The sequence below is a fragment of the Guillardia theta genome (assembly GCF_000315625.1).
Source record: "Guillardia theta CCMP2712 unplaced genomic scaffold GUITHscaffold_33, whole genome shotgun sequence".
In the NCBI taxonomy this organism is placed as follows: Eukaryota; class Cryptophyceae; order Pyrenomonadales; family Geminigeraceae; genus Guillardia; species Guillardia theta.
This window is the reverse complement of record NW_005434641.1, coordinates 184,676-198,661: the sequence shown is the minus strand read 5'-3', so window position 1 is coordinate 198,661 and position 13,986 is coordinate 184,676. Positions and strand designations below refer to the sequence as shown.

Genomic DNA, 13,986 nt, shown 5'->3' with positions numbered 1-13,986 from the left:
AAATATAAATCAATGAATGTTTAGATCCTACCGCCCGCTCCTCTTTGTGTGTCTGTCCTCTCAGTCGCCACGTTTCCCTCCCCTCTTCTTCTTCGATCCCTGACCCTTCAGGATGCCGCGGATACGCGACACACGTCCAAAGAACTTGGCCGGCAGCTGCTTCCTCTGCTTCCTCTGCATCTCCTTGCGATCTGCCGGAAAGTCGGCATGTCCGTAAATGTCTTCGAAATCATCCACAAAGCCCTTCATCCCTTTCACCTTGGCGCTGCTGACACAATCAAAAGGAGGAGGAGGAAGAAGAGTTGCGAAGAGAGTAGTTCACCTGAGGATGGAGTCAAGCGCTGAGTCGAGGATATCCTCGTCCTCGTCCTCGTCCTCGTCCTCGTCCTCCTCTCCTGGCTTCTTGGCCGTTGCGTTGATGTCTTCTTCCATCTTGTCTTGCACGCTGCTTGCAAGTTGGACGTACTTGTTGCCGATCTCCGCTTGGTACCTGCGAACCTCATCACAACAAGGGAAGTAGTCCAAGGAGAACAACTCGTCGGAGAAGAGATGCGACAGGGAGGAGAAAACGCGATGATAAACTCGTAGCACGTGGGGCCCCAGCTCGTTCAGGAATCGGTCGCCATAGTTGATCATCTGACCGGCACAGAGGGCCAGGCGGAGATCGAAGTCGAACTGAGAAAAGCTCCGGGCCTCCTCCTTGAGCACGTACGCCTTCTCAAAGTCGCTGGTGCTGAAGGCGCAGGAGAGTGAGATCCTCGGCCGGGAAGCTGCGTTGGGCTTTGCTGCAGATCCCCAGTGGATGATCCTGTGAGTGTGGAAAGTGCATCCTCCTGGGCTGAGGGGTACGGATCGGATATGCTGATATGCTTCCTTCCTGCATGAGAACACTCTCTCCATGGGGTCCTGCTCCTCTACATCCCCTTGGTAGTACCCCGGATCATGAGGAGCTGGGACGAAGTTGAGGCAGGAGTTGTCAGGAGAGGCCTCGGTCAGGGCCAGCCAACAGGTGACGTACTTGGCCACAAGGTTCCCCTCCTCGTCCTTGACGAAAGTCGCCTCCACGTCATGGGGGAGGCCCCGGGGTACCCAGTCTTCTGGCTGCCTGTCTCGATGGGGAGAGAAGCCGTGCTGTCCCTTGCTCGGGTCGACGTGCCAGGCGACCACGTCGAAGTTGCAGGAGTTCCTGCCGTCCGTCACCTGCTTCAAGTTGTTCTGCATCGCCCCGACCGCCTGCCAACACTCATCGTATAGCCCGATGAAGGTTGGCGGCCAGCCTTCTGCCACCAGGTCCTCGATCCCTCGTCTCAGCAGCTCCACGTGCGACATGTCGAGGAGTTCGCAGCCGCCCACCTTGGAGTACCCCTCCTCCACCAGCTCCTGCTTGACCCTCACGCGCTCCCCCTTGCTGAGCTTTCTCTTGGTACTGAGCCCCTTGTTGTCGATATGCAGGTAGGGGCAAAGCTCCTCCCAGTACCTCCTGCTTCCTATCCGCGCCACGGCTTCCCGCAGCGGCACTCCTGTGATCAGGGGAGGCGCCATTCTTGGATGGGAATCGATCACGCACGTGGAGGAAAGGTCATGATTGAGTGGTAGGAGGACGACCAAGAGCCTCTTGCCTTTAAGGGGAGGAGAGGAGGAGGAGGAGGAGGAGGGCTTGGGTACAGTTTCCTCTCCTCTCCTCTTCCGTCTCTGTCATCGCTCCCTTCCCTTCCCTGCTTCTCCCTCGTTTCCTATCGCTCCTGACCCCCCCTCAACCCCGCCACGTGATTTCCGACCCAAAAAGACTGGGTCGCCGGGTCGCCCCTCCTCCCTATTGGACCCCCCCAGGTCTCCGACTGCTCCCTTGTGACCTCTCCTACTCCCCTCCGCGCCTCTCATCACTTCCTGATCTGTGTGCTCCATCCTTCTTGCTACTCACTCCCTTCCTCGCCTCCACTGTCCTGTGCTCACTGCCCTCTGGCCCTCTGCTCACTGCCCTCTGCTTTGGTCTTGTTCGGTCTTCCTGCCTCCTCCCTCCTCCCTCCTGGTCCTCATCCCCTATCTTCCTCCCCATCTCCCTATCTCCCCTCTCCCCTCTCCCTTCTCCTCCTTGAGTTGACCTCCGACCCTCTTCATGCAGCAGTTGCACTTCTGGCCATCCTCATACTGAATTCCGGCCATCCTGTGCCCTCCCCCCCTCCTCCCCCTCCCCCTCCTCCTTCAGCCTCAAAGTATGATGTTTCTAGCGAAGCAATTATTAGGGTATGGACACCTAAGAGAAGGAGCAGGAGCAGGAGCAGGAGCAGCAAGGAGGCCATGATGAAGAGGAAGAGCGGAAGTATCAGAAGTGGAAACAACATTCTGCCGTAGCATAAGTGGTTGTGGCTGCCGCGGAGACGGTAGCGGGAGCAGCACCAGGAACCGCAATGTAATAGCAATATTAGAAGCATCATGGCATCGAGGAAGTAGATTAGCTGCTGCTGCCGCTGCCGCTGCCGCTGTTGCCATGCTGCTGCCGCAGCTGCGCTGCTCGGCGGCTGGTTCTTGTCATCAGCAGCCTGACTGTCACTGAGTCAAGTAGCAGACTCGGAAGCGCGGCTGGGGTCTACAGCAGTTAGGAATGGTAGGCGAGCATCATGGCATGTTGAACAGCTGCGGCTGTCAGTACGGTAGCCGCTGAGCCGCTCACCGTCACGGTAGCAGCCCCACAGCCGCGCCGCTCATCGCGGCCGGCCCATCCGATCAACAGCGCGGCACCTTTGATGCCTTGAACTTCACTGACAGTCAGGCCAGCATACTAATACATCATTGTTGAACATGCTATGATGGCGGCCGCTGAGCCGCGTGACTCGGCCCTGCCAGTACACATAGTGACCCCCCCCCCCCGCGCGCGCACTGAGTCGCCGTGAGTTGATATCCAGCTGAGCCCGGGCTCCGCCGAGCCTGGCCGTCACTGAGGCAGTGACTCTGCCAGTAATCATGGTTCAACGGTTAGTCAGAGTGATCGTCTTCAGGCTCGGAGGCCGCAGCACCAGGACTTCAATCAGAGGCAACACCAATCCAACAGCAAGCAGCTGACATGACCCCCTTGTTATTTCAGCTCTTCATCAAGGCTCTACCTCCTGTTGTCGTGAACCCCTGACTATCTGCATCATTTTCTATATCTATCACTAAGTAAATATGCATATCCTTCCACCCCGTGCTCTTGGCTGCATTTACACAGATTCCTTTGTCAAGTTGACATGCGATAAAGCGACATCTACGCCTCATGCAGGGGAGGAGGAGGGGGCGGCGAGAGGCTCTGCCGCACGGAATTCGAAGAGGATGAAGTCCATGGCTTGATTTGATCCGCATGAGGCAATCGTAATGCAGTAGCCTCAAGATTCAGATCGAAATGATGAAGAGAGAGAAAGAATTGTCTATTGAAGCGTACAGAGCAAAGTTCAAACCCCCACCGCTCGCGACGCATATTCTGAGCCATGTATTGCCAGAGGCCCATCATTCGATCCTGACCCAGTACGACCTTCTCGGGAGCAATCACGAGCATGCTGCAAATTCCAGCCGCTCATGCGGCTCCCAGACTGGTTCGTTCGCTCGACCGAGCATGAAGCTGATGCACACAGGCAGGTTGGCATCGCATGCCAACGACATCATCATGTCAGCGCCTGCCATCGGCTCTAGCGGCGAGCTCACACTCAGCACAACAAGACTGGATGTGAGGGGAAGGGATCGCGCAGTCGGCGAGAGCAGGATTAAGGATGAGGGACTCCTGGAAATTGCGACAAAATTTTCTTCGCCTCCTCAGGTAGGAGGGAGCGATGCCAGGAAGCTAGGCTGACCGTCTTCCCTCAAGTCTTCAAAGAGAAGCTCTCAAGAGCCATTGAAAGGTCTGACCAATCCACGGCAGCACAGCAACCTTTCCGTCGAAGTTTCACACACTGAGACGTAAGGCCCTGTGCTATGCAAAGTTTGACTGTATGACTATGAATGTGTTGCTCAGGGAGTGGATGAATCTTGCTGATCCTCTTGAAAGAAATGCGGTGGTACAGGAAAGGGATGAAGCAAGCGGAACGAAAGGTAGTTGTGATCTCCCTTCTGCTGGTATTAAAAATATGACTCTGCAGATTCCGAGCCTTTCTTGAATGGCGTGCCGCATCCTGGAGAGAGTTCCTCTGCATCATCCATGTTCCATCTATCACAAGGACTTGCACAAACGCCTGACATTTCTCATTCAAGGTTGAGGTCCTTCCAGAAACACAGCAGAAAGAAAATGGACGATCTTTTCCCGTTTGTCTCTCCTATCCGATATCGGCACATGTCCCTTAGCAGGCGCCTTGAATTTGGGGTGAAGCTATTTTGCTTGTGCTCGCGGAGAGCTGAACTGAGTGTGGCAGAGCGCTCCAGACCTCACGACCCTGAAAGGAGCCATCGAGCCAAGTGAGAAAGATGTGCCGGAGAAACCAAGTTCCACGGACGATAGGTTATACCGTAGCAGAGACAGGTCGACATGTCAGAGCTGATATTGTTCATCATGCGTTCAGGGTCAAGAATCTACTTGCAGAGCATGAAAGCCACTCCAAGCGGATCTCAAGACAACTGACCGACGTTCATCGCCCGGTGTACTTGGTGACACGATGACAAGGCACATGTCGCTTGTTTCTTATGGCGGGTCAGGCGCCTCTGCATATCTACGAAGGATTTTCCCTTGATGTGAATCAGAGCAACTCTCGTGCTCATCGAGAGATGAGAGGAACCTCTGTGCCCGGAGATTCCCCGGGTTCAATACGAAATGTTCTTATCAGCCCTTCCAAACCGCAGCTCTTTTCTGACGCATGTGGCAGATGGTTCGAATGAAGACCGACCTTCAGCAGATCATTTCTCCCAACTTTCTCGGTCTGAATGTTTCATCCTTGCACAGAGCACGAGGAGGTGACGTGAAAACATTATGACCGACCAGTGTACACTAACAGGCAAAATGACATCATATAGTTGTTTGTTATCCCAATTATTCTGCACATGAATCACATGATCTCCTTTCACGCTCATTTGTCTGGAACAAAGACAGGAACCATCTCGATTCCTTCCTTTGTCCAGTAAGGAGGAGGAGCCTTGCTTTCAATCACTCGTTTGTTTGCTTCGTTCCGCCTGCAGCCAACGTCAGCCACCAGAGTGTTTGACTTCTAGAAAATCCGCTCCTCTTAGCAACCGAACACACCTGAAGCTTGTTGGATGAATAATGTTGTAGCTCTGAATGTCGTTCATCTGATCGCGGTAGCGCCCTGCCGCCTGGATCTCCTTCACCAGAGCTTGTCTCTTCGACTTCAGTCGCAACAACACTTTCCCTCTTGCTGAAGACAACGACTCCTCAGCAGGTTCGCCTTCTGCAGCACACACACAGTCTCTCAGTCACACTGGAGCAGCAGCAACCCCTCAGATGCCGCCCATCCAACTCGATCTTGTCCTACCTGCCTCCGGCGCTCCCTCTTCTCCTGGAGGCCCTGGCGGACCTGACTCCCCACTCTCCTCTCCAGGAGCCCCTTCCTTCCCTGCCTTGCCGGGTGGTCCTTTCTCACCCGGCGGCCCAGGCAACCCTGAAGCATCCAGAGTCAAAAAGGAATCTTGTTGAAAGGAAATCCAGCTTCAGGGAGATGAGCGAAAGCAAGGGACAAGGAGGCGAATGGTGAAGAAATGGGAAGATCCTACCTGGAAATCCCGGACCAGGCATCCCCTGCGGACCAGGAGGACCGCGTTTGACCTGCAGGTTGAGCAGTCCTTGGTACTTGTCCTGTGACCGCAGGTAAGGAATCCGTGGGGCAGGGCACTCGCTGCATTACAGCGAGGAACTTGTTATTGGCTCTGACGATGGCGATTCGATGATCTAGGTTCGCAATCTCCATGGTGTCCGTCGTTAGTTCCCTCGTCATTCTCTGTAGGCTGGGGGAACTCAGTCAGTCGAAGTTCATCGCTATTGGGCCAATACATGTCCTGCATCTGCGACGGAGACCCGATCGCCGCTTCAGCTTCCTTAGGATCGACGTCCGGGTTGTAGTACTGCTCTGCACCGGGCATCAGGCCAGCTGTGCTCTGGCTACGTGCCGGGTAGTACCATGGTGCTGAGTCCGCAGTCAATCTGCATGCCAGCGGCGGAACAAGGGGGATGGGGAGGGAGACGGGGAGGGTCACCTGAGTTTGCCCCGAGTGAAGTGACGCGCTCATCCCGTTGGGAGATCCAGCTGGCACATGCGAAAAGCAAGAGGGAGAGAGAGAGAGGAAGCGCTGAGACAAGCCTCCTCCTCCTTCCGCCCATCCCGATCTTACGCTGACTGCATGAAGGGGCGCCTCCCAGTGGTCCACCTCCCCGCTCTGCTCCATATTGATTCAGGTTCGCCTCAGAGTGAACAATGGCCCGCCTCGCAATCATATGGGATTTCGATGAAATGCCCGGGGCGCACAGGGAACCGAGTGGGAGAGAAGAGTAGCTGAGGGAGGGAGAAGAGGATGAAGACAGAGTTGTGATGAGAAGAAAGCAGAAGTGCGTCCAGGAGAGAGGAGTCAGTGGAGGAGAACGAGGACGGATGTGTGGAGATCATAGACAAGGAGAGAAATTTCGGGCGAAAAAGAGGAACAGGGTGAGCGATGTTGATATCTTACACTGCAGGCGGGACTGATGTGTTGAGAGCGACGTTGGATGATCGTCACGGGCTGATCCTGCATCTCTCTTGTTGAGCGAGACATGGCCAAGCAAGATACACGCCAAGGAGGGTGGAGCATGAACATCTTCATGCCGTCGCCTCGCCTTGGGCATCAGTCACCGAAGAGGGGTGACTCGTCCAAATCCTTCGATTCAGATGTACCGGACTTGACAGAGATCAACAGTTACATCCAGGTCAATCCGTCGTCTGTTCTTCAAACATGATCCCCTCCACTTACTATACTCCTTCACTCGCCCCTCGTCACCGGGCCATGGCCCCATGTATCAGTTTCTGACTGTATGTTGCCAGTCAAAGGCCAAGTCTCAGTATGGATCTGTCGTGGCTACCCTGCGGGAATGTTGCAACGACAAGAAGATAGGCTCTAAGGCGAAACATGCTCTGAAGGATCTCACCTTCTTCAGACCCTCCGGCAGCAGTGGGTCCCTCCTTATCCTCCTACTGTCGCAACTCAATGAGGAGGATAAGGTAAGGAGCCTCTCTCGTGCTCACTTGCTGACTGTGCGAAGATCTCCAGCAAGGATGAGCGCAAAGTTCTCCGACTGCTTCACTTCTTGTTGTGCCGATACGTCGAAGAATTCCCCGATCAAGCCAACCAAGTGAGAAGAAGGTTGTGGTGGCACCGTCTTGACTTGACATGTTCAGGTTCTGAGTGTCATCGAGCGAGGTAGCAGCTCCTCAAAGTCGGCTCCTCAGCGAATGGCGAGCTATCGCAGCATGGGATGTCTGGCGCGGCACGGGGGGGCTGAAGGACATGTCGTGACGATGCTAGCAGAGCAGCTCGAGAAGGTGATTTCATCTCAGCAGACATGACGAGGGTGACTGACCTGCTGTCAGATTCTCCTCTCACAATCAGCAGCAGAATCTGGCACGAAGCAATCGGGAAGGAACAGGAACTTTGACCCTGCCGTTCAACTCCAAAGGCAGCTGACCCTCGAAGCAGGATGTCGATCCTGGGAGCCCTCAAGCGTTTCTCTGTGAAGGACGACTCGAGCAGTCAGGTGAGTCTGGGTTCGAGGTGTTTTCGTCCGTCCCAATATGTCGACATGATGCGATGTGGGGCTGTGTGAGCACCAGCATTAGCAGTCAGCTTGATCGTGAGGAGGGAGGCGTGCGTGATGGAGGGGGCGGGCCTTCGATTCCTTGCGATCCTCCTCCGACCAACGGCTGATTCCAGCTGGCAGGAGAGGTTTGCTCTGGCTGCCTCACTTTACAGCGGTATCCGAGCGTGCGGACGAACAAGATCAGCTCCAGCTCAGGTGAAAATTCCCCGCCGCCCTTGTGAAACATGTGTATTACTTTCCCTGTCCTCCTCCCTCCTCCCTCCTCCCTCCTCCCTCCTCCCTCCTCCCTCCTCCCTCCTCCCTCCTCCCTCCTCCCTCCCTGCATTTTAATTCCTTGCCTTGTCTCTCTCCTCCAATTCTTCTACCTTTCCCCCTCAACATGGGGAGGATGATCGCATGTGAGTAGATCGTGCTCGCTGGCTGGCGCTTTCACGACGTCATGATCTTGCGGCACGTCCTTGCGCTCATGCTCGAGATGGCTCCAGTGCATGCCATCTCCGTGCTGAGCAGCCTGCTGGAAGTTCTCTCCAACCCAGCGCACGTCAAGGTGCTCCTTCTCCATCCTCTGTTCTCTCAGCTCACCCCCTTTCAGCTGATTCTCAGCGACTCCTCCTGCGGCGTGTTCCTTGTCCGGCTGATCAGGTGGAGCAAGACGGTGCAGGGAGGAGGAGACGTCGCTCCTGCGCAGGAGGAGAAGGCAGGGGGCATCGTGAGGGAGATCGCGCAAACTGCCCAGCAGATCCTTCAGGGTGTCGCTGACATCCCGTCTGACCGCATCTTCCTAGAGCTTCTGCAGGTGCCTGGCGAAGCTCCTGCTCCCATGCGATCTCAACTTTCACCTTCTTCTCTCCTCCTTCCCAGCTGCCTTTGCCATCCCCGCCCCCCCCCCCCCCCCTCTTTTCCCCCCTCCTTCTCCCCCTGACTTTCTCGCTCTCCTTCTACTCGATCTCTTACGGTCAATGTCAGGCCTTCGACTTCAAGGAGTTCCCCTCAAACTCGATCACAGGTGGCCCTTAGCCTGACCCAACGCCTTTAGCTGACTGTGGCGATCCAGCTGTCATGAAGCGGTTCGACCAGATGTTGAGGTCCAACCGCATCCCCCAGCAGACGGTGAGCTGACAAGAAGGACAGAGGGAGTTGGGAGGAGGCTTCAGCTCAGAGCTGCTTGACAGGCCGCCTGCCGGTACCTCAAGGGCTTCCTGTGCGACAACATCGAGATGCTGGTAGGGCAGCAGCTGGAGTGTCAGGCGGAGGCGAGCTGACCGTGCTGACCTGGTAGGCGTCCAGACCCGAACTTACGGGGGAGATTCGAACCACGTGCACGCACCTCCTCTTCTCTCGCTGCTCCTTTCTTCGATGCCAGGTGCGTTGCCTGCAGGGTAATCCTGCCTGACGTCCTTCCTACCTTTCTCCTCCTCCCTCCATCCGTCCCTCCGCCCCTCACTCCCTCCTTGTGCTCTCTTCCTTCATCTCCTCCTTCCTCTGTTCATCCTTCTCATCTTCTTCACCAGGCCATGTGCGTCCTTGTGTGGCTGTTGCCCCATCAAGAACTCACCAGCAACTTTCTCCTCCAAATTCGCAATGTCGAGGCCGACAAGCAGTCAAGCGTGGTGGCAGACGAGGGGAAGGCGGGAGGGGCGAAGCATTTTTTCCCAAAGGAGATGATCAGCCAGGTGCTGAACGAGTTGCTGAAGAAGACCAAGAAATTACCATCCTTCGCTCCCATCCTTCTCGAGGTCCAGACTCCTCCACACTCCCTCTTGCTTCTTCCTTCCTCTCCTCTCTCTCCTTTCATCCTCTAAGTGCCCCCAATCCTCACCAGACCCTCCTCCTCCTCTTTCAGCTTCGCTCTAAACTCCACATAGCTCACCACCAGGTGTCCGGAAGAAGCTGCCGGTCGTTTGGATCCTATCCTTCTCGCAGACGTGAGCTTTCTCTTCCTTGCCCCCACCCTCCCGTCCTTCCTTCACCTCCCTCGCCCTTCTATCCGTTGCTCTCTTCTCCTCGTCCCCTTCCTTGCAACCGGCTGACCCCCTCTGCTCAGTGCTGGAAGGCGCTTGCGAGCATGCGGCCCATGCTGGAGGGCTGGAGGAGGAAGATCGTCAAGGTCCAGCTGCAGGAAGGAATGAACTTGACTGACAGGCAACGCAGGGGATGCTGAGCCTGAGGGAGAGAAGCTGTCCTCGAGGAGAGATGCTGAAGCTTCAAGAGATCGATCGCATCGCCATCTGGTCCCTCGGTCGGCTCGCTCCTCTCCTCCTCTGTACTTGGGAGGAGGCCCAGGGGGAAGGGGAAGCAACACCCTCAAAGGCTTCGGGACTGAGGGCTGACGAAGAGGTGGATCCCGAGACGGGGATGGCGACCTGGCAGGTAACTGCTCCTGCTCCTGCTCCTGCTCCTCCTCCTGCTCTGCACTTAACCTTGTCTCAAACTGATGAGCGTCGGGTGAGCAGCTCGTCCTGCAGCATCTCAAGCATGCAGCAGCCTTTGAGAGACTGGAGACAAGACATCTCGCAGTCCATGCTCTCGGTACCTTCTCTCCTCCTCCTCCTCCTCCTCCTCCTCCTCCTTCCGCGCTCCTTTCTCATTACCTCTCTTCCTCTGCCGTCTTCTGCGCTCCTCTCTCTCTGTCTATGTCTGTCTGTCACTGTCTCTCCCTCTCTCCCTTCCTTCCCCCACCACCTTTTCTCTCTCTCGCTTGCTCTCCTCTCCTCTCCCAGTCTCACTAGCTCGCAGGCACCATCGCTCTTCAATTTGCAGATCCTGTTCGCATCTCCGTCTACGAGCATCTCGTCGATCTGACCAACGAGGAGGTGGAGCTCTTCCTGCCTGCGCCTCCTCTTCCCCCTCACGCATCTCCTTCAGGGATATGGCCTGATGGGCGTTGCTGCCTCCTACCTCGCTGCTCTGGACGAGTGGTAAGACGCATCATCTTCCCTGCGCTCTTCTTCTCTCTTCCTCTTCCTGCTCCTCCTGCTCCTCATTGGTTCCTGCAGGTATGATGCTGTACAAGAGCTCGAGGAAGGCCGCGTCCTCGTCGACGTCCAAGGACTTTCAGCTCGTCAACGCGGCTGGCTCAGTGGAATTCGCTCACAACTCCTCGCCTTCAGCTAGCAAGTCCATCCTGGTCGTCCCTCCTCTCTAGTACCCCCTCTCCCCACCCCTCTCCATCTCCCCTTGTTCTCCGCCCACTTCCCGCTGCTCCTAGCAAGGGTGCCAGGAGCGTATAGCACTTCTCTTCTTGGGATTTTAGTGTACAGAAACAGTCTTCCTCCTATGAATCTCTTCCCGCAGCAGCTCCTCCACTGCCGCCGCCGCCCTGAAAGAACATCCTTGAAGCTTGTCAAGAACCGCAATGAGGCTGAGACTGCCTACCTTGAGTACGGCGATTCTTCAAGTCTGCTCTGCATGAATCCGAGCTGCCACGATCATCTCAGTGCTCTCCTTCAAGCCGCCCGCCACCTCCGCTCCATTCCTCCCTCCTCCGCTCCTCCCTCCAACGTACCTCGTCCAGTTGTTTCTGGATCTCCGCGTCCTCCCATGTCTCCCGGCTCGCACGGAGGGTCGACTCAAGCAGAGCAGCCTGTGAAGTTTCAGAGAAGGAGGAGGCAGTAAAGAAGAAGAATGGGACGAGGGGAGGAGGAGAGGGTTATACCTCCATTTCATCCGCTTCTGATTCCCTCAACGCAAACTGCAGAGGAAGTTCAGCGTGCTAAAAACCATCGCAAGCTTCGATCGCCAAGCAACAGTTTCCTTCTCCTCACCTTCTCGAACTCTTCCTCTATCCTCTCGTTGACAGGATTCCTCGTCTCGTAACCAGGAAGGCCGAGGCCAACGCCAACGGTGTGCTCTGAAGCAACAACAGGTCACGAAAATGGATCACCGACCGAGGAGCAATCATGTTAAGGCTCGGGCAGGAGGGAGGAGGGGAGGGGGGTAGCTCCTACGACTTTACCTTTGGGGTCGATGACACTGTTATAATGGTTTCCTCGGTGGTAACTTAGACGGAGAGGGGCGCTGCCGCTTCCGTATCCCTCATGAAAGATCTTCATGGGTACCGCCGATCCACGATAAACCTAGAGTGGGAGAGTGAGGGGGAACACGAGAAGCAGGCGCAGAAGTCTTCAAACGCAGAGGGACAATGAGGAGATCAACAGAGGATTTTCAGATTCGTTCTCTGACCTCAATCGGACGATTGTAGATCTCAGACAAGGCCTTGAAACATATCAGTACCACGGGCAGCGGGAAGGAAAGGAAAAGACCTGCATCTCCAAATTGTTTCCAAACTCCTTGTCATTCCTCTTCCTTCGTACATACTGCATCACAGACTTCAGCTGGCAAGAGAGGCCTGAGGAGAATTGACAGTCACCTCATCGAAATCCTGTGTCACAAACTGTGAAAAGTGGCCTCTCTCCGCAACGAGATAATCCATGCAGAGTTCCCGAACCTGATCATGGCATGAAACATCAGGAAGTTTCATCTCAGAGATTCCACGAGACCTCTTCGTGCATCTCAGGGTCCCCGTACACCTGCGCGTCTCGTTGTCAGCCAAGGAGCACCATGTAAACTTGAGAGCAAGGACCTGGTCGGAGATCGCACGGAAGAGACAGTTTCCGTCCTATCACAAGGCTCAATTGCAAATCGAGGATCACGACAGAAGGAGAATGCGCTGCTAGACTCACTTCCTTCATCCGTCGGATCTTGAATCCTTTCTCCTTCCACAAAATATTCTCCAGCTCCTCTGCTTTTGAGGTCAACAACGGGATCAACCACAAGGAACGCGAAGCACCCTCGCTCAAGTTGTCTCCTCTCCTCCCACAGTCATTGCACGCTTCATCCTGGAGCATCCAACATCAGATATACACACACAACAGATGCACAACTGCAGCCATCTTACAGCTGAGTTATACTCGTCCTCTGAGCAATCCTCATGAGACGTCTTGGCTGCCGCAGGGGAGTGAGACGGCCCCAGTCCAAACTGCTTCCTCTCGATGGTCGACGTATCCCTCCAGTTTTCATGTGAAACAACGCCCGCCAGTTCTTTCTCGTCCTCTCTTGCCTCATGGCCACACATTTCACTGAGTTCTCCATAGCTCCTTGCTGGGGCGATGAAACTTGTCGTGTCATCCCCTGGAGCGCCCAACGTTGAGTTCTCGAATACATTCTGCCTGCTTCCCTCATGCACATTCCTCCAGATGGTGGGTGAGTTGTTTCTCGAGTTAGATCTATTCTGGTTGCTTGCATGATGGTTGTTGCTATTGTTGTTGCTGCTGCTGCCAGTGCTGCTGCCATTGCTGCTGTTCTTACTCACGACATGCTGTTTTACAACAAGACGCGTCATCCTGCGACCAAATCAGTCATGAATCAACAAAGGACGATGCAAGTCGGCAGAGGCCCGCTAGACTGACTGATATGCTATGTTTCGTCCTAACGCAAACTTGGCCAAGTGAACAAGAAGGACAAAACCGATTTGGCCATCAAGCTATCCACATTCTTCTTTGCATTTTTGCGCATTTGACGCTGATTCATGTACACTATCACAGCATGACATTCAAGCGAAGCTGTAACCCTCTCGTGTCTCTCTGCCTTGCAAAACACAACAAAGGCGCATATTGCCAACCTCATCCAATCCTGCCGCTTCATTCCCTTCATGTCCTCCCCTTCCCTCAAACTGCTTCTTCTCTTGCTTCTTCCCTCACTTTCCCTCTCCCTCTCCCAAAACTTTCCGCTTTCATCCCTCTGCCTGCCACCGCCATCGCCATCCTGCGAAGCGGGCCGACCATGGCAAACCCCCTGGATGAATCAGATCGAATCGAAGAGATTCAGGTAGAACTACGATTAAATCAAAAATCTTTCGATTTGATTCAATTAAAAACCCACCTTTCAAGGCAATGCGACAAGGTAGTTTTAAAATTAAAAAAGATGTTATTTTGAAACTTTTTATATTATCAGATACAAAGTGGTACAAATGTGCGTGTAAATTCCCAATTAATTTTTTTGAAATGTATATCAGTTTTTAAAAATATTATTGAAAACTGCAAACATTGTAGAAGACCTGGTATATTATATAAGAGTGCAGTACTGTTTAATTAAACCTTTTTATTACTAATGCGACCTCGCGAGCGTGTTCATCCTAATAGAAGAAGTTAGCTGGGAAGCTCCTCCCTCCTCCTCCTCCTCCTCCTCCTCCTCCTCACCACCACCACCACCACCACTTTTTTCTACCACGT

At 54.6% G+C, this 13,986-nt stretch overlaps 5 protein-coding genes across 5 annotated transcripts; 2 read left to right on the top strand and 3 right to left on the bottom strand.

Moving 5' to 3' along the window:
- Positions 1-60: 60 nt before the first annotated feature.
- Positions 61-1,542, bottom strand: GUITHDRAFT_108252 (hypothetical protein; the record flags this gene model as incomplete). Its single annotated transcript, XM_005832724.1, has 2 exons — positions 61-265; positions 323-1,542. 2 exons carry the CDS (start codon positions 1,540-1,542, stop codon positions 61-63), a joined length of 1,425 nt encoding a protein of 474 aa, XP_005832781.1.
- A 1,834-nt stretch (positions 1,543-3,376) lies between these two features.
- Positions 3,377-4,915, top strand: GUITHDRAFT_108251 (hypothetical protein; the record flags this gene model as incomplete). Its single annotated transcript, XM_005832723.1, has 8 exons — positions 3,377-3,697; positions 3,890-3,927; positions 3,983-4,059; positions 4,107-4,327; positions 4,377-4,462; positions 4,524-4,608; positions 4,657-4,759; positions 4,824-4,915. 8 exons carry the CDS (start codon positions 3,377-3,379, stop codon positions 4,913-4,915), a joined length of 1,023 nt encoding a protein of 340 aa, XP_005832780.1.
- Positions 4,916-5,024: 109 nt separating this feature from the next.
- On the bottom strand, positions 5,025-6,289 carry GUITHDRAFT_138660 (hypothetical protein; the record flags this gene model as incomplete). The annotated part of the gene is made up of 7 exons (XM_005832722.1): positions 5,025-5,127; positions 5,198-5,363; positions 5,448-5,573; positions 5,686-5,767; positions 5,817-5,916; positions 5,963-6,095; positions 6,166-6,289. The coding sequence occupies 7 exons, from the start codon at positions 6,287-6,289 to the stop codon at positions 5,025-5,027; spliced, it is 834 nt and encodes a 277-aa protein (XP_005832779.1).
- A 426-nt stretch (positions 6,290-6,715) lies between these two features.
- Positions 6,716-10,870, top strand: GUITHDRAFT_138659 (hypothetical protein; the record flags this gene model as incomplete). Its single annotated transcript, XM_005832721.1, has 19 exons — positions 6,716-6,868; positions 6,984-7,160; positions 7,202-7,291; positions 7,338-7,481; positions 7,616-7,693; positions 7,877-7,951; positions 8,163-8,303; positions 8,349-8,552; positions 8,723-8,762; positions 8,811-8,866; positions 8,929-8,979; positions 9,036-9,119; positions 9,268-9,429; positions 9,622-9,681; positions 9,801-9,863; positions 9,908-10,126; positions 10,486-10,569; positions 10,622-10,674; positions 10,753-10,870. The coding sequence occupies 19 exons, from the start codon at positions 6,716-6,718 to the stop codon at positions 10,868-10,870; spliced, it is 2,052 nt and encodes a 683-aa protein (XP_005832778.1).
- Positions 10,871-11,005: 135 nt separating this feature from the next.
- On the bottom strand, positions 11,006-13,097 carry GUITHDRAFT_108248 (hypothetical protein; the record flags this gene model as incomplete). Its single annotated transcript, XM_005832720.1, has 14 exons — positions 11,006-11,075; positions 11,132-11,175; positions 11,262-11,339; positions 11,412-11,468; positions 11,521-11,606; positions 11,712-11,832; positions 11,939-11,971; positions 12,019-12,072; positions 12,126-12,203; positions 12,256-12,285; positions 12,339-12,374; positions 12,439-12,497; positions 12,546-12,594; positions 12,654-13,097. The coding sequence occupies 14 exons, from the start codon at positions 13,095-13,097 to the stop codon at positions 11,006-11,008; spliced, it is 1,239 nt and encodes a 412-aa protein (XP_005832777.1).
- Positions 13,098-13,986: the final 889 nt, after the last annotated feature.